Genomic DNA, 21,096 nt, shown 5'->3' with positions numbered 1-21,096 from the left:
CCCCCCCACCTTACTAGTTTAAATCCTCCCTCCCAAGTAGTTCTAGCAAATTTCCCTGCCAGTATATTAGTCCCCTTCCAATTTAGGTGCAATCCGTCCTTCTTGTACAGGTCACTTCTACCCCAAAAGAGATTCCAATGATCCAAAAATGTGAATCCTTCTCCCATACACCAGCTCCTCAGCCATGCATTCATCTGCTCTATCCTCCTATCCCTGTCCTTACTAGCTCGTAACACTGGGAGTAATTCAGATATTACTACCTTTGAGAACGTCCTTTTTAAAATTCTACCTAACTCTCTGTAATCTCCCTTCAGAGTCTCAACCTTTTCCCTTCCAATGTCGTTGGTTCCAATGTGGACAATGACCTCCTGCTGGGCCCCTCTCCCCCGTGAGAACATTCTGCACCCTCTCTGAGACATCCTTGATCCTGGCACCAGGGAAACAACACACCATTCTGCTTTTCCTCTGCTGGCCACAGAAACGTCTGTCTGTACCTCGGACTACAGAATCCCCTAACACAATTGATCTCTTGGAAGCCGAAGTACCCCTTGTTGCATTCAAGCCATTCTCAATACCAGAAACTTGGCTGTTCGTGCTACGCTCCCCTGAGAATCCATCACACATTTTCCAAAACAGCATACCTGTTTGAAATGGGTATATCCACAAAACACTCCTGCTGTAGCTGTCTACCTCTCTTACCCTTCCTGGAGTTAACCCATCTATGTGACCATTTGAGGAAAAGGCTGTTCAGTAGATAGACAGAGAGGAAGGGGGCAATCAGCCAGGTTTTCAGGCTCTTGAGCACTATCCAGTAACAGCCAGGCTAGAATTGCATGTGTGTGGATAATGACTGAGAATAGCATCAGGCTCAGCTGTCTTGCCTTCCAGAGTTGGAACTCACCGTCTAGACTCACATATTAAAGAACAGGCGGTTGGCCAAGGCTACAGAATCTGTGGAACAGTGCCTCCAGCATGAGTCAGTCTTTAAGGACAGAGAAGGCAAAAATACATAGAGAATGAATAAAAAGCATGCAATTACCCTGAATGATACTGATATTGCAGACATTGGCATTGTACCACAATCAAAAAAACAAACAGAAGCTGCAATATCACTTTTCTTATTGTACAGCCAATTGCTAACAAAACAGTCTGTCAAGGTTGCCCAATGAGGCAAAGTGATGTATTATTCTACATATTGCTAAAGAATTGTCAGCATGTTTTTCTCTCGGTTGTACAATTTTTGTGAGCTTTATCAGCAATCTGCAGTTAAGATGTGCAATTATATTCTGGGTTAAATTCATAGGGGAAGGGAAGGGCAATTTTGTGTCCGTGGTACCTAATGGTTCCCATGATGACATCATTGTTACTAGGTGTCAGAGCAATCAAGTTCCTTAAACATAACTGAACTCTCATTCCAAATATGGGAAAAGTGTTTTAAAGGCATACAAACATATTCACAAAGATCCTAACTACCTAAAATACAAAGCATATGAATACACCATTCAGTGCAACTAATGTGGGCTGTTGTTTATACTGCACAAGCCTTCTCCCATTTCATCTGCCTTATCCAATTTATAAGTTCTTCTGAACATCACTTTAAAAATTAACCTTGCATCAAGTTGAAGTCACAGTAAGAAGGTTTAAGAATTTTGCTTAACTCTTTTGCTGTGTATTTTTGATCTCACCTAATTTGTATACCTTTTACAAATAAATTTACTTCTGTGAGGAACTGCAGGGAGCAGACATTGCTATACAGACAGTACTTGTATTTTGACCATCTAGAAATTAGATATTTTTTTTATTTATAACAAAATGACCAGCATATCTATCTTAAAGGGAGTAGTCTATTTATAAATCACTTTACTGCCCTTTCCAACTCCTCAACCAATTCACTATGAACTGACTCAACAGTCCTTTATAGCAAGCACAATAAATATAAATTTATTATCATGTTCCACGAACCAAAGTCCTAATTTTTTTTAGATGTTCTTTCTTGGGATAATCCAGTGTCTGTTCCCTTATAGCCACCTTTGAAGGAGAATAACCTTCCACCTTTCATTCTCTTAAAACCTCTTCAGTACTGTTTAGCTTTGAATACAGTTATTACATTGCCTATAGAGCTCTCTGCAGGATGAAGATGAGAATAGTAAGAGTAATAGGCTATTCGGTCCATAGGTTTTAGGGTGAGAAGGAAAAGATTTAAACTTTTCCACACAAAGGGTGGCACACAAAGGGTGGCACACAAATGGAATTAGCTGCGATAGGAAGTGGAGGATTTAAAAGGCATCTGGATGGGTACATGAATAGGAAAGGTTTAGAGGAATATGGGCCAAATGCTGGCAATTTGGGACTAGATATCTAGTCGGTATAGACAAGTTGAACCAATGCTGTACATCTCTCTGACTCGAGTCTGCCCTGTCATTCAGAAAGATCATAACTGATCTGCCCAGGCCTCAATTACTCTTTCATATGAGCTCCTCAAAGCCTTCAATTACTTGACAGTGTAATGTTAAAAGATCAAATAAGAATACCTCTCTGAATATTAATGTAGTATTAAAGGGTTAAACTGCACTGTCTGGGGGATCCAAGATGGCGGCAATCTAGGAAGATCACGTTGCTGAGCTCTGTACTGCAGCGCAAGTGGGATGAACTTTTAACCTGCCCTATCTGGACCACCGCGATATCCTGGGACTCTGGAAAGGTTATGGAGTCCCAGGAGACTGTTAAAAGTCAACTTACCTTAGTATTCGCCATCCAGGGATGCCAAGGAAGGGAGGAAGAGCATCTGAGGCCGGGCCCGCAGCCCAGCCTGCAGGACCCTTGGACACCATTTCTTATCAGACCCTGATGAAGGAGCTTGTGAAATCTTACGAGATGTTATGTAAGCAGATAGAGGAGAAGCTGGCCTCGATCTCGATCATGCTACAAAAGCATGAACAGCAGCTGGGAGTCCTGGAGAAAGGATGGATGAGGTGGAACACAGAGTTGCAGTGTTGGAAGCTGAGACCGGTTGCTCCAAGGATTGGATCCAAGCCCTGGAGACTCAGGTCCATAATTTGCTTGACCAAGTTGATAACCTCGAGGACAGGGGCAGGAGAAAAAAATATTCGGATCAGCAGTCTGCCGGAGGGTAAGGAAGCTGAGCAGCCGGTTGAATTTATTGAGGACTGGTTGCCAAAATTCCTTAATGTGGAGGCTGGAACGAGAGGCTTGAAGGTCAAGAGAGCTCACCAGGTCATGGCGTGGAGGTCAGGTCTGAATCAACCTCCTCGCCCTATCTTGGTGTGGTTTCATCATTATAGAGATAAGGAGAGAATCATGGAAGCTTCCAGAATGCAGGGGAAGAATCCGAAGGCCACAGTTTACGAGGGCTCTAAGATAATGCTCTTCCAGGACTTCCCAGCGGCAGTGATCCAGAAAAGAAAATCTTATGACTGTGTCAAGAGAAGACTGAGGGAGCTTGGGATCCAGTACTCTCTGAGGTATCCAGCGGTGTTTCGGGTCACCTTAGATGGATCTATACATCTCTTTGATGCATCAGAGAAGGCAAGAGACTTTGTGGACAAATTAATTTAATCTGAACAATTTAGTATGTACAAATAGTAGTGTTGTTTGGGTACGTCTTTGTTTTTTCTTTAACAAAAAAGAGGAAGTCCAGTCAGGGCTTTCTTTTCCTATCTTTTTTATTGGTAATAATCTGGTCTAAACTATCTTTGGTGGTGGTTGAGATGTGTACTTGCAATTTCTAAGTTAAGTTATACCAAAGGATGGGTGGGGTACCTACCCTTTTTTTTCCAAAATTTCTTTATTCATATTACTATTCCATGGTGTATTTTCTCTCTTTTCTGCTTGTGTTTGCAGTGCGGCTCTAGCTAGGAGGAGGGAAAATGGTTGGGATGGCTAGATGCCTACTTACGGGCAGTTTATTCCGGTTCAAGTACTTAAATGCCTGGGCAGAAGGGCGAACAGCAACGTCTCCTCGAAGCATGATTGAAGGCAGCTGAGAAGGCTTTCTTTGACAGGCCTTCGTTAGTCAGAATAGAGAGAATTATGGCACTGCAGTCTACATCGAATTCCGTGCTCACGCAGATAGCAAAGAAGGACCTTACCCTTGTAAAGCAAAGGGTATACGTGCATGGTGACAAGCCAGGCAAGTACCTAGCATATCTCACTAGGAAAAGGAACGTCCCTCAAGCCATTACAGTGATCAGGGAAGTGTCTGGTAACCTAACATGTCATTCCAAAAAGATTAATGCAGCATTCCAGAGATTTTACTCTAAGTTATACCAATCTGAAGGTTGTGAGGAGGGGCGGGACAAGATGGAGTCCTTTTTCAAGGATCTGGAGCTCCCAGGCCTGATGCCCGAAAAGAGTTTTTTGTCAATGCCCCCTTATCAGAGCAAGAGGTGCAGGAGGGTGTGAAGCAGCTTCAGAGTGGACTTCCCAGTGAATTCTAAAAGGAATTTATAAACATATTGTCAACATGTTCAATGACTCATACAGTCATGATTGTCTCCTGCCATCTCTGAGAGAGGCCAATATTTATATTATTCTTAAAAAATGGAAGGTCCCATAAGACTGTGCTTTGTACAGGCCCATTTCACTCTTAAGTGGACTTCAAAATCCTAAGATTCTTGCGTTAAGGCTGGAGACTATGTGATCTTCTACTGTTAAAGAAGACCAAAAGGCAGAGAGTGATAAATTCTTGATCTCGAAAGGAATTAAGGGCTATGGGGAAAGTGCGAGTAAGTGGAATTGAAACACCCATCAGCCATGATTAAATGGTGGAGTGGACGCGATGGGTTGAATGGTCTTGCTTCCACTCTTATGTCTCATGGTCTTATATGGCAGCCCTTTTTGGAATACCTGGACACAGATTTGTCTGCCACACTTGCAAGAGCTTTTATATAGCCATAACGATTGTGCTTTATGAGTTCAATATCCAGATAGGGGGAACTGCGAAAGTATGAATATGTGAAAAATAATGCTCTTGATATTTGAGAGTGAGTGCTTTGTTTGGCTGAACTGAGTTATTCTTATTAGTTTGTTGTTGGTTATTATTTGGTTAAGTAGTTAGTTGGGGTTATTCAGTATATATATTTTTCTATACATATTTATACATTTGTACATGAGGATGGTTTGGGTTTTTTTTTGTGTTCTTTGTATTATTTTGAATTGTATTGTTTTGTATTTGTTGTAACATTAAAAAACCTATTTTTCAATAAGAGTATTTTATTTTTAAACTGCACTATCTTTGGGTGGGGACAACAATCATGAAAGAATACAGATGACCATCCATTGTAATTCCCACTTCATTTAGACAGTCATTTGCTGTTGTGGTTCTGTTCGCCGACTTGGGAACTTGTGTTGCAGACGCTTTGTCCCCTGTCTAGGTGACATCCTCAGTGCTTGGGAGCCTCCTGTGAAGCACTTGTGTTGTTTCCTCCAGCATTTATAGTGGTTTGTCTCTGCCGCTTCCGGTTGTCAGTTCCAGCTGTCAGTTCCAGCTGTCCGCTGCAGTGCCGGTATATTGGGTCCAGGTCGATGTGTTTGTGGATAGAACCTGTGGATGAGTGCCATGCCTCTAGGAATTTCCTGGCTGTTCTCTGTTTCGCTTGTCCTATAATAGGACGTTGTCCCAGTCGGAACTCATGTTGCTTGTCATCTGTGTGTGTGGCTACTCAGGATAGCTGGTCATGTCGTTTCGTGGCTAATTGGCATTCATGGATATTGCTATAATTCCCCTGCTATTGGCAAGTTAAACTATCATTCAATCTCTTTCATTCAGAAACGCTTTCTGGCCAGAGGTATGCAGCACCTGCATTGTCTTGGGTAATCACAGAGTCAGGAAGTCATCTGCATAATAATTCCCCAGGATTAGGGCATTAGCATTATGTCTGAGAATGATCTTATTCTGCCATTGTACCTGGGGTAACTTGTGACTGTGAGTAACTGGGGGTTGTCTTAAGTGGCATGCGACTGTGGGCGTGTGGCCAGAGTATCTGTGAGTATGACCAAATGACCTGTATAAAGGGAATGTGTTTTCTTTGTTCAGGGCCTCACTTTGACTCAACTTTACACGCCTGCGAGGGGGGGTCAAAGGGGGTCACCTAACTTGTGCACGCTTTAATAAACTTTAACTATTCGCAGAAGTTGGTGTGTGTGAATTGCATCTAGAGTACGAAACCTTGGGAATAGAACCTAACAATAGTTCAAAAATGTATTTAACCTCCACAACTTTCTGGTCCAGGCATTCACTACCTTTGCACTCAGTTTAAATGAAATGTCCCCTTATTTTGTAACTATGCCCTTTATTTCAAGATCCCTCACTCATGAAAATATCTACTCAACACCTATCCTGATGAAGAGCTTATGCTCGAAATGTTTACTCTCCTGCTTCTCAGATGCTGTCTGACAGGCTGTGCTTTCCAGCACCACACTTTTTGACTCAACAACTACAGTGTTAATTCACCACAGAATTTTGTATGTTTCAATTACTTCTCCCCTCGTTCTTCAAAAACTCTCTAACAAATGAATGTCTAACCTGTTTAGCCATTTTTGATACGTCAATCCCTTCATCCCAGGGATTAACTTTTGATTCTCTTTTGACCTGCCTCCAATGCTAGGATACTCAATCCTTATTAAGACATGGACTTCCTGCGGTCAACAAAAAAAAAACATGGATACCAGTAAGGTCTTTCCTACGGTTCACAAAAGACCATGCAACATTTCCCAAGGCACATCGCTTGTGAAATTGGATTAAATAATGGGATGCAGGAAATGCAGATGCTCACACCCATTTGGTACAGCAGGTATGCAACTAGGAATGTACTCATGCGCAGAAGAATACAACAATACACAACGTCACTAGACATCCTCACTATTTTGAAGATGTTTCACAAATTTATGATCCTGTTCAAAGCCTCTGAAAACATTTGAAATGGGTTCTGGGGCAAACCTTGCAAGTACGCTGATCTCTAAGTAGCAAATCAGAAAATAAAGAGGACAGAGTGTTAATCCTCTCTCAAACATGGGGACTGAAACTGTACACATTACATCAGGTGTGCCCTGATCAGCAGCCTATGTAGTCGCAACAAGACTTCCCACTTTTGAATTCCAAACCCATCACAATTAAAGCCAAAACTGTATTTGCACTTATTATTATTTGAGGCAGCTGCATGCTATTCTTTTGTTTTTCATGTAAAAATTCTAAATCCCTCTGTACTCCAGTTTTTTGCAGTCTTGCTCCAATTATAATTAGTCTGCCTTTTGACTCGTCCTACTAAAATGCATTACTTCACACTTTCCACCATTAAATTCTACCTGCCAAGTTTTTACCCATCCATTCAAGCTCTACTATATCTACCAGATGCTAGGCTAACTGGTCTACAGTTTCCTGTTTGTCTTCCTCTCTTCTTCAATAGTGGAACCATATTAGCAGTTTTCAAATCTCCATGGAACTCTCCTGGAATTTAGTAGAGTCTAATATTTTAACCAATGCTGCAACTATCTCTGCAGCTGCTTCCTTGGATGCAGGCTATCAGGTCTTTCATAGCATTAGTTTATAAAATACCTTGAACTTCAGAAGAAAGAATGTTATAAGATCTTTCCTCCCATTAGCACCTTGTATATCTGATAATTTTGGGATAGTGTCCACCAGGAAGACCAATGCAAAATATTGATTTAAATTACACGTCACTCCCTGTTCTTCATTATTAGTTCCCTAGTTGAATCCTCTAAGGTCCCACATTTACTTAGAGCCTTTGTGGCACAGTGATAGTGTACTTCCCTCTGAGCCAGAAGACCTAGGTTCAAGACCCATTGCTCCAGGGATGTTTAATAACACCCCTAAAAATATTGGCACAGTGGCTCAGTAGTTAGCACTGCTGCCTCACAGCACAAGGGACCTGGGTTCAATTCCAGCCTTGAGCAACAGTCTGAGTGGAGTTTGCATTCTCCCAGTGTTTGCATGGGTTTCCTCCCACAATCCAAAGATGTGCAGGTTAGGTAAATTGGCCATGCTAAATTGCCCATAGTGTTCAGGGATGTGTAGGTTAGGTGCATTAGTCAGGGGTACATGTAGAGTAACAGAGTACAGGAATGGGCCTGGAAGGGTTACTCTTTGGAGGGTCATTGTGGAGTTGTTGGGCCAAATGGCCTGTTTCCACACCGTAGGGATTCTATGATTCCACCTCACACATTTACTTTACTTACTCTCTTTTTCATATATTCAAAGAAACTCTTGTTTGTTTTTACATTTCTTGCTAAATTACTTTTATAAGCAATTTTCTCCCTCTTGGTTAGTTTTTGAATCAGCAATGGATGATTCTTTAAAAATCCCAATCATCTGACCCACTACTTGTTTTGATTCCTGAAGAAGGGCTCATGCCCAAAACGTCAATTCTCCTGCTCCTTGGATGCTGCCTGACCTGCTGCACTTTTCCAGCAACACATTTTCAGCACTACTTGTATTCACTACATTGTATACCTACTACACACACTTCTTGACTGTTTTTGTTAATCAAAAGGAATTCCACATATTCACTACCATCAGAAAAGAAATTGCTTTGCATTTCAAACTTAAATGGGTGACCCCTTACCGTGTAATTGTGCCCTCAGGTCCTAGATTCTTCCACAAAAGGGAAGACCACACCCACACCCCCACCCCCAACATAAAGACTAATCTAAAGCATTATTCAATCCCTCTGCCATTTCATGGTACTCCATTATTATTTCTCCTGCCTCACTTTGAGATTTGGCACCACTAGCTGGACAAGGGAGTGCAGTATCTAAGGGGACATCTTTCAGAGGAAGCATTAGAAATGAAGACCCCATTTGTACTCTGAAGTGAATATAAAAGATTCAATGGCAGTATGCAAAGAAGAGCTAGACACTGTTCCCTGATCACTGCTCCAGATAACACATAATCCTTTAGCAAATAGCTAAAACACATTATTTGGTCCTTGATTTTTATCGCTGCCAATGAAAACTTACTATGAACAATTTGAGTTAAGACAGTGAAGATATCCTTTGGGATGTCCTACAGTTGCGAAAGGCATTGCAGAAATGCTGAATCTTCATTTCTTACTTTATCTGTGGCTTACCAATGTGCTGGAAGAAATTCAAGATGAGTTTTTTATTTTTACTTTGGATTTACAATAATTAACATTCAGAATCACATTTTCCTCTCTGTATGCAGTTCTCCGAAAAACGTGAGGCTGGATTCTATACTCCCTGGTCTTCAGGTGTAAAAGCAGAAGACCATGTAAAACTTATTGAGTGACTTCCACACTCTGCTCTCAGATTGAAGAATAGTTTGGGTGGGAGGAAATCCCTAGATTTTGGGTGGGAGAGGGGCTGATGGTGTGGTGGGGGTGTTGGGGTTCAGCATTGGACGGCCCAACTATGCTAGTATTTCGTTTAGTAAGCTCAACAGCTCAAGCTCCATGGGGTAGTGCCAGGCCAGGGTACAGAATATGTCCTCCTTTGTAGGTATCCTCAGCGCATCAGAGACATCCACCTCCTTAAATGGCATTCCATCCTTCAAGTCCAGCCTCTTGAAACTAACAATTTCACCCCACCCAATATCTGACTTGTACTCCAACCTTTTGGGCTCCTCAATGTTGTGGTACAGTCCGTGGTTCCAAAAGTGGTCACCACATTCGGCTGCTGTTGGCCATGCGATTGATTGGTAGAATTCTGAGCCTTCTTCTTGAGAAAGAGGTCAATGGTGCTCCCACAGCAGCACTCCATAAAATCCAGCCCACCAAATTACAGAATTATTTGCAACACAGATGGAAGCCATTCAGTCCAGTATTTTTACATTGGCCAATAAGGACCCATCCCACTTAACAAGGTTTTATCTATAGCCTTAGAGATTGCAGCATTTCAAATGCATAGAAGTACGTTTTAGATGTTAAACATTTTCTGCATATAACACCCTTTCACATAGTCAGTTCCAGATGCCCACCACCTCTGAGTAAAATAATTTTCCTTTTGAATTCCCTCTAAACCTTTTACCCCTCTTACGATAAGTTTATGCCTCTTAAAATCAGATTCCTCAACTAAGGGGATAACAGCCTTCCCACCAAATACATCTGGACCTTGTATACCTGTATATAATTCAATCAGATCTTCTGTCAGTCCCCTCTGCTAATAAAATTAGCTTATCTAATGTTTCATTCTAACTGAAATTCTCCAGACAGGACAGCATCTATGTGAATCTCCTTGTGAATCTATCCCTAGTTCAAACACATCTTTTCTATGGTATAGTCAGCAGAACTACACACAGTACTCTAGCTGCGGTTAAGCCAGTGTTTGCAGTTGTGGTCCCCTTTTAAAAAATAAGTTAAGACTCAAATTTAGCATGATAAAGTTTGAAGATGACATAACATTTAGTGAAGAAGATACTGATGAAGCTGTAGACAGGATAGTGAAATTGGTAGATACAGTGTAGAAGGAATTCAATGCAAAGAAGTGTTAAGCAATGCATTTAGGCTGCAAGAATATAGAAAAACAGCCTATTATAAATAGCTCCATTTTGAAAATGTAGACAAGCAGAGAAGCCTTAAGGTCCATGCGTACCCATCATTTTTTTAAAAATTGGATAAATAGATAAAGACAGTCAAATACACATTGGTTACTTGGATTTCAGAATCAAAAGCATAGAATCTAAAAGCAAAATGGTCATGCTAGAACTCGATAAAACACCGATTAGAATTTAGCTTGAGTACTATGATAAACCTGGATATCACACTTCTGGAATTATGTGAAAGTATATTAAATAGCCGTGGAAAGAGTTTACCAAAATGTGACCAGGGTGAAGATTTTCCATTATTAGAGGCTGAAAACATTCAGACATTTTGCTACTATAGATAAAGAAAAATGACCTCTTCGGCAAGTAAATCCATAACTAGGATCATGTGTTTAAAATCATTGGGGCAAAAAGACCTAGTAGGAAGCTTCTAAAAAATTTTTTTTCAACTCCAGTTGTTGTGAATTGAAAAGTCTACAAAGATGATGGTGGAAGCTGATTCCACAAATAACTTTTAAAAGGAAACTGGACTTGAAGATCAGGAACATAAGAGGGTTATAGGCAAAAAGCAAAGGTGTGGAATTAAGCATGTCATGCAAAGACCCAACACAGATGAGACGGGCTCATTAGTTTCCTTCTATGCTGTAAATTTCAATGAGTCTGTGATTTTCACGACTTTATAAAGCTTCACAACAAACAAACTGTTATTTCATAGGTAAAAGAGAAGGCAATAAATAGAAAGCATTTTTTTTAAAAACAGAATGTGACTAGATAATAGGGTCTTTGGTGATGTTGGTTGAGGGATGACTGTTGGTTAGGATACTGAGGACTCAATCGTTTTGTCTGAATGCCATAGGATCTTCTGTTTTCTTCATTATATCAACAAGGTCTTGGTTTTACAATGTTAAAAATCACACAACACCAGGTTATAGTCCAACATATTTAACTGGAAGCACACTAGCTTTCGGAGCGACGCTACTTCATCAGGTGATAGTGGAGGGCTCAATCCTAACACACCTACCCCGGCATCTCCAAATCAATCTTGGTTTTAGTGTGACATCTGAAAGATGATATCTGGTGATGCATCTGGTGATGTTGGTAGTGCACTGAAGGGACAGCTTGGACGAGGTATTCAAGTAGTCGGTGTGAAATGTTTCTAATTAGATTAGATTAGATTAGATTAGATTAGATTAGATTACTTACAGTGTGGAAACAGGCCCTTCGGCCCAACAAGTCCACACCGACCCGCCGAAGCGCAACCCACCCATACCCCTACATTTACCCCTTTAACCTAACACTACGGGCAATTTAGCATGGCCAATTCACCTGACCCGCACATCTTTGTGACTGTGGGAGGAAACCGGAGCACCCGGAGGAAACCCACGCAGACACGGGGAGAATGTGCAAACTCCACACAGTCAGTCGCCTGAGTCGGGAATTGAACCCGGGTCTCTGGCGCTGTGAGGCAGCAGTGCTAACCAGAGTGCCACCGTGCCGCCCACAATAAATCTGTTTGAATTGTGAGAAACTTCCAGTATTAGTTATGGGTTCTGCATTTCCAAACTTGGAATTAGTATTCAGAAAGCAGTACCCAAATAAATTTTCTCTTGTCATTCGTTTGATATAATAATTACTATCTAGTATCTCACCTACATGAACATTCATGTTCAAGTACAACAGAACTTTTTTAATGATATTTGTCTCAAAAATTACTGAGTACAATTTAAAATCAATTACAGACGAATAACCTCTTTGAAGCCAATCTTTGCATATGTCAAATTAAGATAATGTTAGATTGACTTTGATACCCTCTAGTGTGTTAACATTTAGGTGAGATTCCAAACAGAAACAGCGTGTATGGAATCACCCCAGCAGGAGTCAGTTGTTTCAGGATGTAGGATTAGCTAGGGTGAACCATGGGAAAGAATATATCCAAAGAAAATTGGGAAAGTCCACACATATCATTATTGTTACACTAAAATAGTTTTTTGTTCAAATATACTTTGACTTAAAAATGCTTATTGTTAATTGTATACTAATAGTGTTACTGGCGGGTGGTGAGCATAAATTAGAAATTCACTTGGACCTCTAAGAGCATATACTGACTTAAATTATGATAATCGAGTTGAAGAGTTCCAGCATGTAATCTGCATGATGTAAATCACTGCTTGAAACAGTGTGAAAATATTGGTTGCAGTTGTATTCTTCACCAGCTGGACTACAATATCCCAGGGTGCCCTGAAGTTCTGAAAGCAGCTTTTGAATGCAGGTCTTCCTTTCTTTGTGTCACTCCATACCATAGCATCCTTAAAACTATAAACAGAAGCAATCAGCTCTTGACCAATCTTGCAAGACCGTATATAAGGCTTATACCTAACCTTCTCCCCAAGGTACTTTTAAATCTAAAATAAAAACAAAATCTGGTTTTCAAGTTGATATCGGAAGATTTTTCGTTATTTTTACAAACGGCACAGATATAGAGGGCTGATTTTTCACAGTTGATCTCGAGTTCAGCCAACACCTCCGGGTTGAGTGTCTAGCTGTGACAGAATAGTAGTTATTATTTTCCTGTAGGCCATCAAATAAAATGCTGCTTCTGACAGTCTTTTCTAATTAAGGATAATGGATGCGAAAGGCCAAAAAGGAAGGCCTGATTCAATGTCCAGCTGACAGCTCTACCAGGGGAGAGATAAGTAATTCTTAGGAAGCAAGTGACCTCAAGAGTGCCTCAAAATGGAAATACTCACTACTGCATTGGGGAGAAAAATCCCACATGGCAACAGGCTGGAAAGTTTCAGTTAAGATGACAGATTGGGACAGACTGGTGTTGCATTCCTTCAGAGATCGAAAGAGGACCTGATTGAGATGTATAAAATAATGAGGGGTATACATAAGGTAGACAGAAAGAAACTTTTCCCTTGATGGAGGGATCATTAACGAGGGGGCGTAGATTTAAAGCAAAATAAGTCGTTAGATGTGCACTTACGATGACAAAGTATACAAGGCTATGGGCCAAGTGCTGAAAAATGGGACTTCGATTGGTGGTTGTTTCTGACCTGCGGGAACGTGATCAGCACTTTTTCTGTGCTGTAGATTTCTATGGCTCAATGACACGGCTATCAGACGACAACAGGTTCAAGGCAGTGCCTCCCACATGTCATAAGTAACATTGATCAAAAGCAAGAATACTCATTCCCAGCTCTATCTGTAACACTACCTCCATAATCTCACATGCTCTATTTAAAATTTATTTAGTAGTCAGAAAGGTTAGGGTGGCACGGTGGCTCAGTGGTTAGCACTGCAGCCTCAGCACCAGCGATCCGGGTTCGATTCCCGCCTCGGGCGACTGTCTTTGTGCAGTTTGCATATTCTCCCCATGTCTGCGTGAGTTTCCTCCGGGTGCTCCGGTTTCCTTCCACAATCCAAAGATGTACAGGTCAGGTGAATTGGCCATGCTAAATTGCATGTTAGATGCATTATTCAGGGGTAAATATAGGGTAGGGTGCGTTGCTGGGTGGGTTGCTCTTTGGAGGGTCGGTGTGGACTTGTTGGGCCGAAGGGCCTGTTTCCATACTGTAGGGAATCTAATCTAATCATAAAAAATACGTAATGTGACTGTGCAGCTCCTGCTTATGCAGCAGGACAAAGCTGGCTAAGTGTTTTAAGTTCCTTCATTTTAAACAGGTTACTTATTCACTAAAGTAAAAGGCAGTTCACTACTTTAAGGTACAACTATAATGTTGGGCAAAGGGGTAGAGTGCAAGTTAAACTATAGCCTGAGTGCAAAACTCATCTGTATATTGAAACTATTTTTCCCTCAGTCTATATTCACTGAGCAGCTCATTAAATTCTACCTCTGAAATTGACAAATGTTTTATTTTCCTCAAAACAATAATGCTCAAAAACGAGAACAACCTGTTCTTAACTTAATTCTGAATTGGCTGCATGCTCAACTCCATTGCTAATTTATAGGATCGTCAAATGTAACAGCAAAATCTGCACCAGCTTTCTAAATGAGCAATGCATTGTATGCCACTTTCCCTCATTCTCCCTGAAACTTTCCACATTCTTCCTTTCCAGGTAACAATCTGATTCCCTTAAGATTGCCTTAATTGAACCTGTTTCCACTACATTCTTAGGCATTGTATTCTAGATCTTAACCACTAGGCTCATGTCATCATGATTCTTTTGCCATTAAATTCCATGAGTATCCTTTCGTTCCCAATTATTCTACCAATGATAATAAAAGTCTAGATTGCCGTATACTTTATTAACTATTTAATAAAACTGACTTTTCAGTGATTTAAGCATGTACATCCCAAACTCCTCAGCTCCTGCACTCCATTGAGAATTCTACTCCTATTTCCTATTGTTTCTCATACTTTCTGCAGTGAACTTCATCCACCACATATCCACCCATTCATCAATCAGTCCATATACTTTGAAGTTCTACACTATCCACTTCACAATGCTTCCGTGCTTTCCATAATTCTCAAATATTTAAGTTGTACCCTACAAACTGCACCAAGGTCTATGTTATTAATATACATTGGGAATAGCAAGGGCTCCAAGAGTGACCCACTCCACTACAAACCTTCCTCATATTAGATAAACAACCATTCACCATTACTACTGTTGCCCGGTCAATTTTACATCTACGTTGTTATTGTCATTCCACAAACTATCACTTTGCTCAAGTCTGATGTGCAACATTGCATGAAATGACTTTTGGAAATCTATCAATATCATTGCCTTCATCAACCCTTTTTGTCATTTCTTCAAAACAAAATGTTAGCAAGTTACTTAAACATCATTTGTCTTAAGAAATCCAAGTGTGCTTTCCTCAATTAAACAACATTTGCCCAAGTAACCTTTCACTTTGAACCAAAATGTTTGAAGATTAAATTCTTGTTTACCTCAGTAAAGTAGGTATAATTTCATGAGACTTCATTTTGTACACACAAAAGTGTCCTGTTAGTACTGAGAGGCTTTAAGAATGCTCTGCCAGCAAATGCGCTTTTCTACTGAACGAGGGCATAGTTACTAACAGCATACCAGTTTTTATTCATTATTTGTGTGCTGAATTAGCTCTCTTCTGAGACAGCACTCATAATGCCACTATTGGTCTCAACAATCATTGAGATGCACAGCACAGAAACAGACCCTTCGGTCCAACTCGTCCATGCCGACCAGATATCCCACCTGCCAGCACCTGGCCCATATCCACCCCAAACACCTCCCATTCATATACCAATCCAAATGCCTTTTAAATGTTGCAATTGTACCAGCCTCCACCACTTCCTCTGGCAGCCAAATCCATACATGCACCACCTGCTGTGAGAAAAAGTTGTTCCCTTGATCTCTTTCAGACCTTATCCTTTCAACCTAAACCTATGCCCTCCAGTTCTGGACTCCACCACGCCAGGGAAAAGACTTGGTCTATTTGCCCTATACATTTTATAAACCTCCATAAGGTCACACCCCAGTCATCAACGCTCCAGGGAAAACAGCATCTGCAAGTTCAACTTCTCCCTTTAGCTCAAATCCCCCATCCGGCAACATCCTTGTAAATCTTTTCTGAACCCTTTCAAGTTTCACAAGGAGGGAGACCAGAACTGTATGCGATATTCCAAAAAAGTGGCCTAACCAATGTCCTGCATAGCCGTAACATGACCTCTCAACTCCTATACTCAATACTCTGACCAATAAAGGAAAGCATACCAAACACCTTCTTCACTATCCTGTCTACCTGCGAGATACCTCTACATACCTCTACTTTCAAAGAACCTGCACTCCATGGTCTCGTTGTTCAGCAACACTCCCTAGGACCTTACCACTAAGTATATAAGTCCTGCTAAGATTTGCTTTTCCAAAATATAACACCCTGCATTTATCTAAATTAAACTCCATCTGCCACTCCTCAGCCCATTGGCCAATCTGATCAAGATCCTGTTCTAATCTGAGGTAACCTTCTTCGTTGTCCACTACACTTCCAATTTTGGTGTCATCTGCAAACTTACTAACTATACCTCCTATGTTCACATCCAAATCATTTATATAAATGACGAAAAATAGGGGAACCAGCACCAATCCTTCTGGCACTCCACTGATCACAGGCCTCCAGACTGACAAACAACTCTCTACCACCACCCTCTGTCTTCTACCTTTGAGCTTGTTCTGCACCCAAATAGCTAGTTGTCCCTGTATTTCACGAGATCTAACTTTGCTAGCCAGTCTCCCATGGATGAAACTTGTCGAATACCTTACTCAAGTCCATATAGATCACATCCATCACTCTGCCCTCATTATTTCTCTTTGTTACTTCTTCAAAAAACTTAATCAAGTTCGTGAGACATGATTTCTCACTAACAAAGTCATGTTGACTATCCCTAATCAGTCCTCCTTGAAAGAGAAAATAAATTCCAGTGTTCCATCAAATAATCTCATTGTCGGATACAAAATTGAAACAGAGTAAAGCTCCGTTACATGATTCTACCCAATACTACTAGGGCAGCTGGCAATTGGAGTGAAGAACTCCTTCTACAAAGCTTTATGATGAAAAACTCAGTCCTAATTCTCCCCTATTGCATCTGGATTCTTTCTTTGCATTTTGCATCGAGTCTACCTATGATCCTCCAGAATGGATAGAGACCGGCCAAATTCAAGAAAACTTTCAAGTGTATGAACAATAAGTTGCAAAGAAAGGAACAGTAGGTACCATTTAATGGATTTAGTGAAGAAATTGAAACTAAAGTTCCCACATTTTCTTAAGTTAAGATGACTATTGAAAATGGCATGGGTCAGAAACCCCAAAGTACTGTCAACATCTTAACTTGTAAAATATGTGCTTTTTTAAAAAATACTTGCATTTTTTTGGACTCACCTCTTACTTCTAATCTCTATTTAATATTTCTTCTTGTGCAGTAACTAATGAACTTTCATTTTTGTTAATTCAAAGAAGCCTGGTTAAATTGGTTCCTTTAAAAACACAAGTTCATTTGGGTCTGGGAGAAAGACATCCACAACCACTTTGTAAATTAATTGTAACAAACTGCAGACATCACTTTGGTTCTGACCATAACAATATTCATAATTTAGAATCAGAAACCATGTTAATTGATCAAATTTGCACATTGACCAGGACATTAGTCAACCATCCTATGCTCTGGGCGAGCCAATCCGAACTACCAATATTTTTCAGTTTTAAAACAGTGCCAACATATGAGCCCCACAAGTACTACAGGAAAAGCACAATACTTATCCACAGTATGAAAGGAGGACCCTATTAGGAAAAATTAGGGGAAACAACATTAACTCTAACCACAACAGAGTTGAATATGTGAGTAAGTGAATAGAAAAGGTTCAACCAGAAAAGTTCAGAAATGATTGCAAGTTAGAGGCATAGCAGAACGAATGCAGCACTGCTGTCAGGGAACATTCTTTCCATAAACATGACCAATCTGGATGGGAACCAAACAGAGGTACAAAGAATGAAGTCAGGCTTTCGCAGATTTCAAAAGAGCAACTCCCATTTGTTGAAAATGCCATAACGTGCAAGGATTTTTCAGCATATTTTCAGAATACCTAGGGCTCAAGTACTCAAGGATCATCCCCACTGACAGCTAAAGACGAGTGGCACTTATCAAGATCAGAGAGACAGTGAGCACTTGTTGGAAAGAGCACACAGAGCCCAACAAGAGACTCAGCCTTTGACATGAATGCCCTCAACCACATCCCACAGCATTCAACTCAGTTCACAACACCAGCTCAATACTAGGGCGAATAGGCCATTTGACAGCTGAGAATAAGTAAGGCTGTCAGCACAGACAGAATCCTTGTTGCAATTCTAAAATAGAGCAGAGAAGTTCCAGTGGGGATTGCAGAGATGTCATATAATGTGACCATTTTCAAGAAAGGAGACAAGACCGATTGTACTAAGTACTGAGGGGTCTCCCTACTTCTGCCACAGGGAGAACCATTGCAAGAAATCCTACTGGTCTCTGTCCAGTGTCTGTAGAGCTCCTAACAGTCACAATGTGGATTCCATCCAACAAGAAGCATAGTGCACAGTAAGACAAGGCCAAGGAAAATACAGAAACCAAACTCTACACATGATTTTCTTCAGCTTCACTAATGCCATGGATTCTGTCAACCAGAAAGAACATTCCTCAGAAAGAATGTCTTCCTCAAATTCAGTTGCCCATAGAAATTCATCATCAGTTTCTGCCTGGTGCACAACAGTATACAGGCTATTAGCTTCATGAACGGATCCACCATAAATCCAACGTGTGAAAAGGCTTAACTCAATACTCTTCTCCAATTTCTTTGCCACAACATTCAACACCATATCTAAGAAGCATCCTGCTGGTATTGGTATAATCTACAAGTCAAGTAGTGAACTGCTCGGCTCCACCTCCAATCTATAAACAAGTCTATCCCAATCTCTTCTATTGAGTTGCAATATGCAGACAATGCTTGTTTGTTTTCACACACAGACGTCAAGCTTCAAACTATTATCAATGCATTAATGGAGACATATGAAAGAACAGGCTTAAGACTAAAAAATCCAAAAGACAGCCTGCTCCTACTGCACAATACTATCCAGAACCATGTCAACCCTCTGGACAATGTGGATTACTTTTCATACCTTTCAAGCCTCCTATCAGCTAAGGTAGCATCAACATTAATGTTCAACATCACCTCCAGTGTGCCAGTGCAGGTTTTGACCATCTGAGCAACACAGTATTGGTTGACAAGACCTCAAGACAACACCAAGCCTTTGTTCTACAGGGCAGCAGTGTTGCCTGCCCTTTTGCATGTGTCAGAGACATGGATAACATATTGCAGACACTTTAAATTCCTTGAGAAATGACTCCACAAAATCCTGAAGATCTAATCATAGAATCCCTACAGTGTGGAAACAGAACATTCAGAACATTGAAGTCCACACCAACCGTATGAAAAGCATACCCTCCAGATCCCCCTCCCCTCCCATTCCTGTAACCCTGCATTTCCCACGGCTAATCCACCTAGCCCGCATATCACCAGACACTATGGACAACTTAGCATGGCCAATCCACCTAACCTGCACATCTTTGGACTGGGAGGAAATCGGAGCACCAGGAGGAAACTCACACAGACACAGAGAGAATGTGCAAACATAGACAGTTGCACAAGGCTGGAATCAAAGCTGGGTCCCTGGCACTGTGAGGCAGCAGTGCCAACCACAGAGCCATTGTGCTGCCCAATGATAGGATGGATGCTCCAACATCAGTGTCCTCTCTCAGATCCCCACAGCTGCATTTGATAAAAGCAGTTTGGTCAGTGGGATATTCGGGATAAATACAAATGGGTACAGATGTATCACTGGTCATGGCAACAGTGAGAACAAATGTAAAATGTTGTTACAAAGACACGCTAACGTCAAACATTAATTTTTGATTCATTGGCTAGAGATAGACATTGGATCTTTTAAAAAGGATTTTTAACCAAAACAAGGACATTGACTGAAACTAAAAATGATAGTCAGAATTTGCATACCATGTAGTCCAAAGTCTACTTCACTGGGATTGAGACCTAGGGCTTGCAGAGGTTTCACTAGAGACAATGAATCCATAGAAATATGTAAACAGGTTTCTGACCGCTTTATGACATTGAAGATATTCACAGTAATCAACCAAGGAAGAACAAACCTTTCAGAAGTTAATTGCTCGATATAAAATAACTTGATTTTCTTAAAATCAGCTTGGAGATGTGAATTAATCAAAGCTACTTTCTGGTATCTACAATGCATTTTTAGACTTCTCGTGGCAGAAATTAAATGACCAATCAAGTTGTGTGTGTGTAAACTAAGAACACGTACCAGCACTAGCAGCTAAGAGAGGAAGCTGCTGCTGTCTCTCTTTCTCCTTATTTATGATGGTGCCAAGTTTGTTCTGTTTGATTGTGCCTACACTCCTGTGAATAGACATAAAATATTTAAAAGGATTCAACTTCCACAGCAATGCTTCCGGAAAAGGAAACTAATATTAGCCACAGCTAAACTACCAGCTGAGAATCAAAACTTCGGATAGCTACAGCTAGACTAGACAGTTATCTTCAACCAGTGAATTCTTAGCTTTTTGTTTGCATATTGAACCTTACTTTGGCCAAAGTTCATTTCCTACTCTGTAATTTGTATTTTTCCATGTCTGGTTCAAGTGTGCAAGCTTGTACGTGAGTTACAGAGTCCAGGATGTTTTTTTTTCAAATACTTTCACCTGAATGAGCTTTAGCACAGTAAAACCAAGTCCATACCTGTTTGACTCAAAGTTATCTGTATGATCCACACATAAACAGATAAGTATACTATGAATTGACAAATACTTCCTACTTAAATTCAAAATACTGTTATGATCAAACAAGAAGTAGGGAGCCATTCCACTCCTCCCCAAATAATCATAGTATATAAAGGATATCACACAAAAAAAGTGTACAGCATAAAATGCACTGCCTTGGGAAATTTTCCCTTCAATCTCATAGTACCACTATTCTATAAGTCCAGATTTGTCCTTTTGCATTTG

General features: G+C 40.6%; 1 protein-coding gene across 1 annotated transcript in view; it reads right to left on the bottom strand.

Annotated features, from left to right (window-relative positions):
- bmpr2b (bone morphogenetic protein receptor, type II b (serine/threonine kinase)) overlaps positions 1 to 20,605 on the bottom strand; it is a 248,314-nt gene extending 227,709 nt beyond the window's left edge. Inside the window, exon 1 of the mRNA XM_043693375.1 lies at positions 20,397 to 20,605. Coding sequence (XP_043549310.1) covers positions 20,397 to 20,505 — 109 coding nt within the window. The 5' untranslated portion in view covers positions 20,506 to 20,605. The remainder of the gene's footprint in view (positions 1 to 20,396) is intronic.
- Positions 20,606 to 21,096: the final 491 nt, after the last annotated feature.

Source organism: Chiloscyllium plagiosum, chromosome 7 (assembly GCF_004010195.1).
Source record: "Chiloscyllium plagiosum isolate BGI_BamShark_2017 chromosome 7, ASM401019v2, whole genome shotgun sequence".
Lineage (NCBI taxonomy): Eukaryota > Metazoa > Chordata > Chondrichthyes > Orectolobiformes > Hemiscylliidae > Chiloscyllium > Chiloscyllium plagiosum.
The sequence above is the reverse complement of the archived record's forward strand: the minus strand, read 5'-3'. Positions and strand labels throughout refer to the sequence as shown.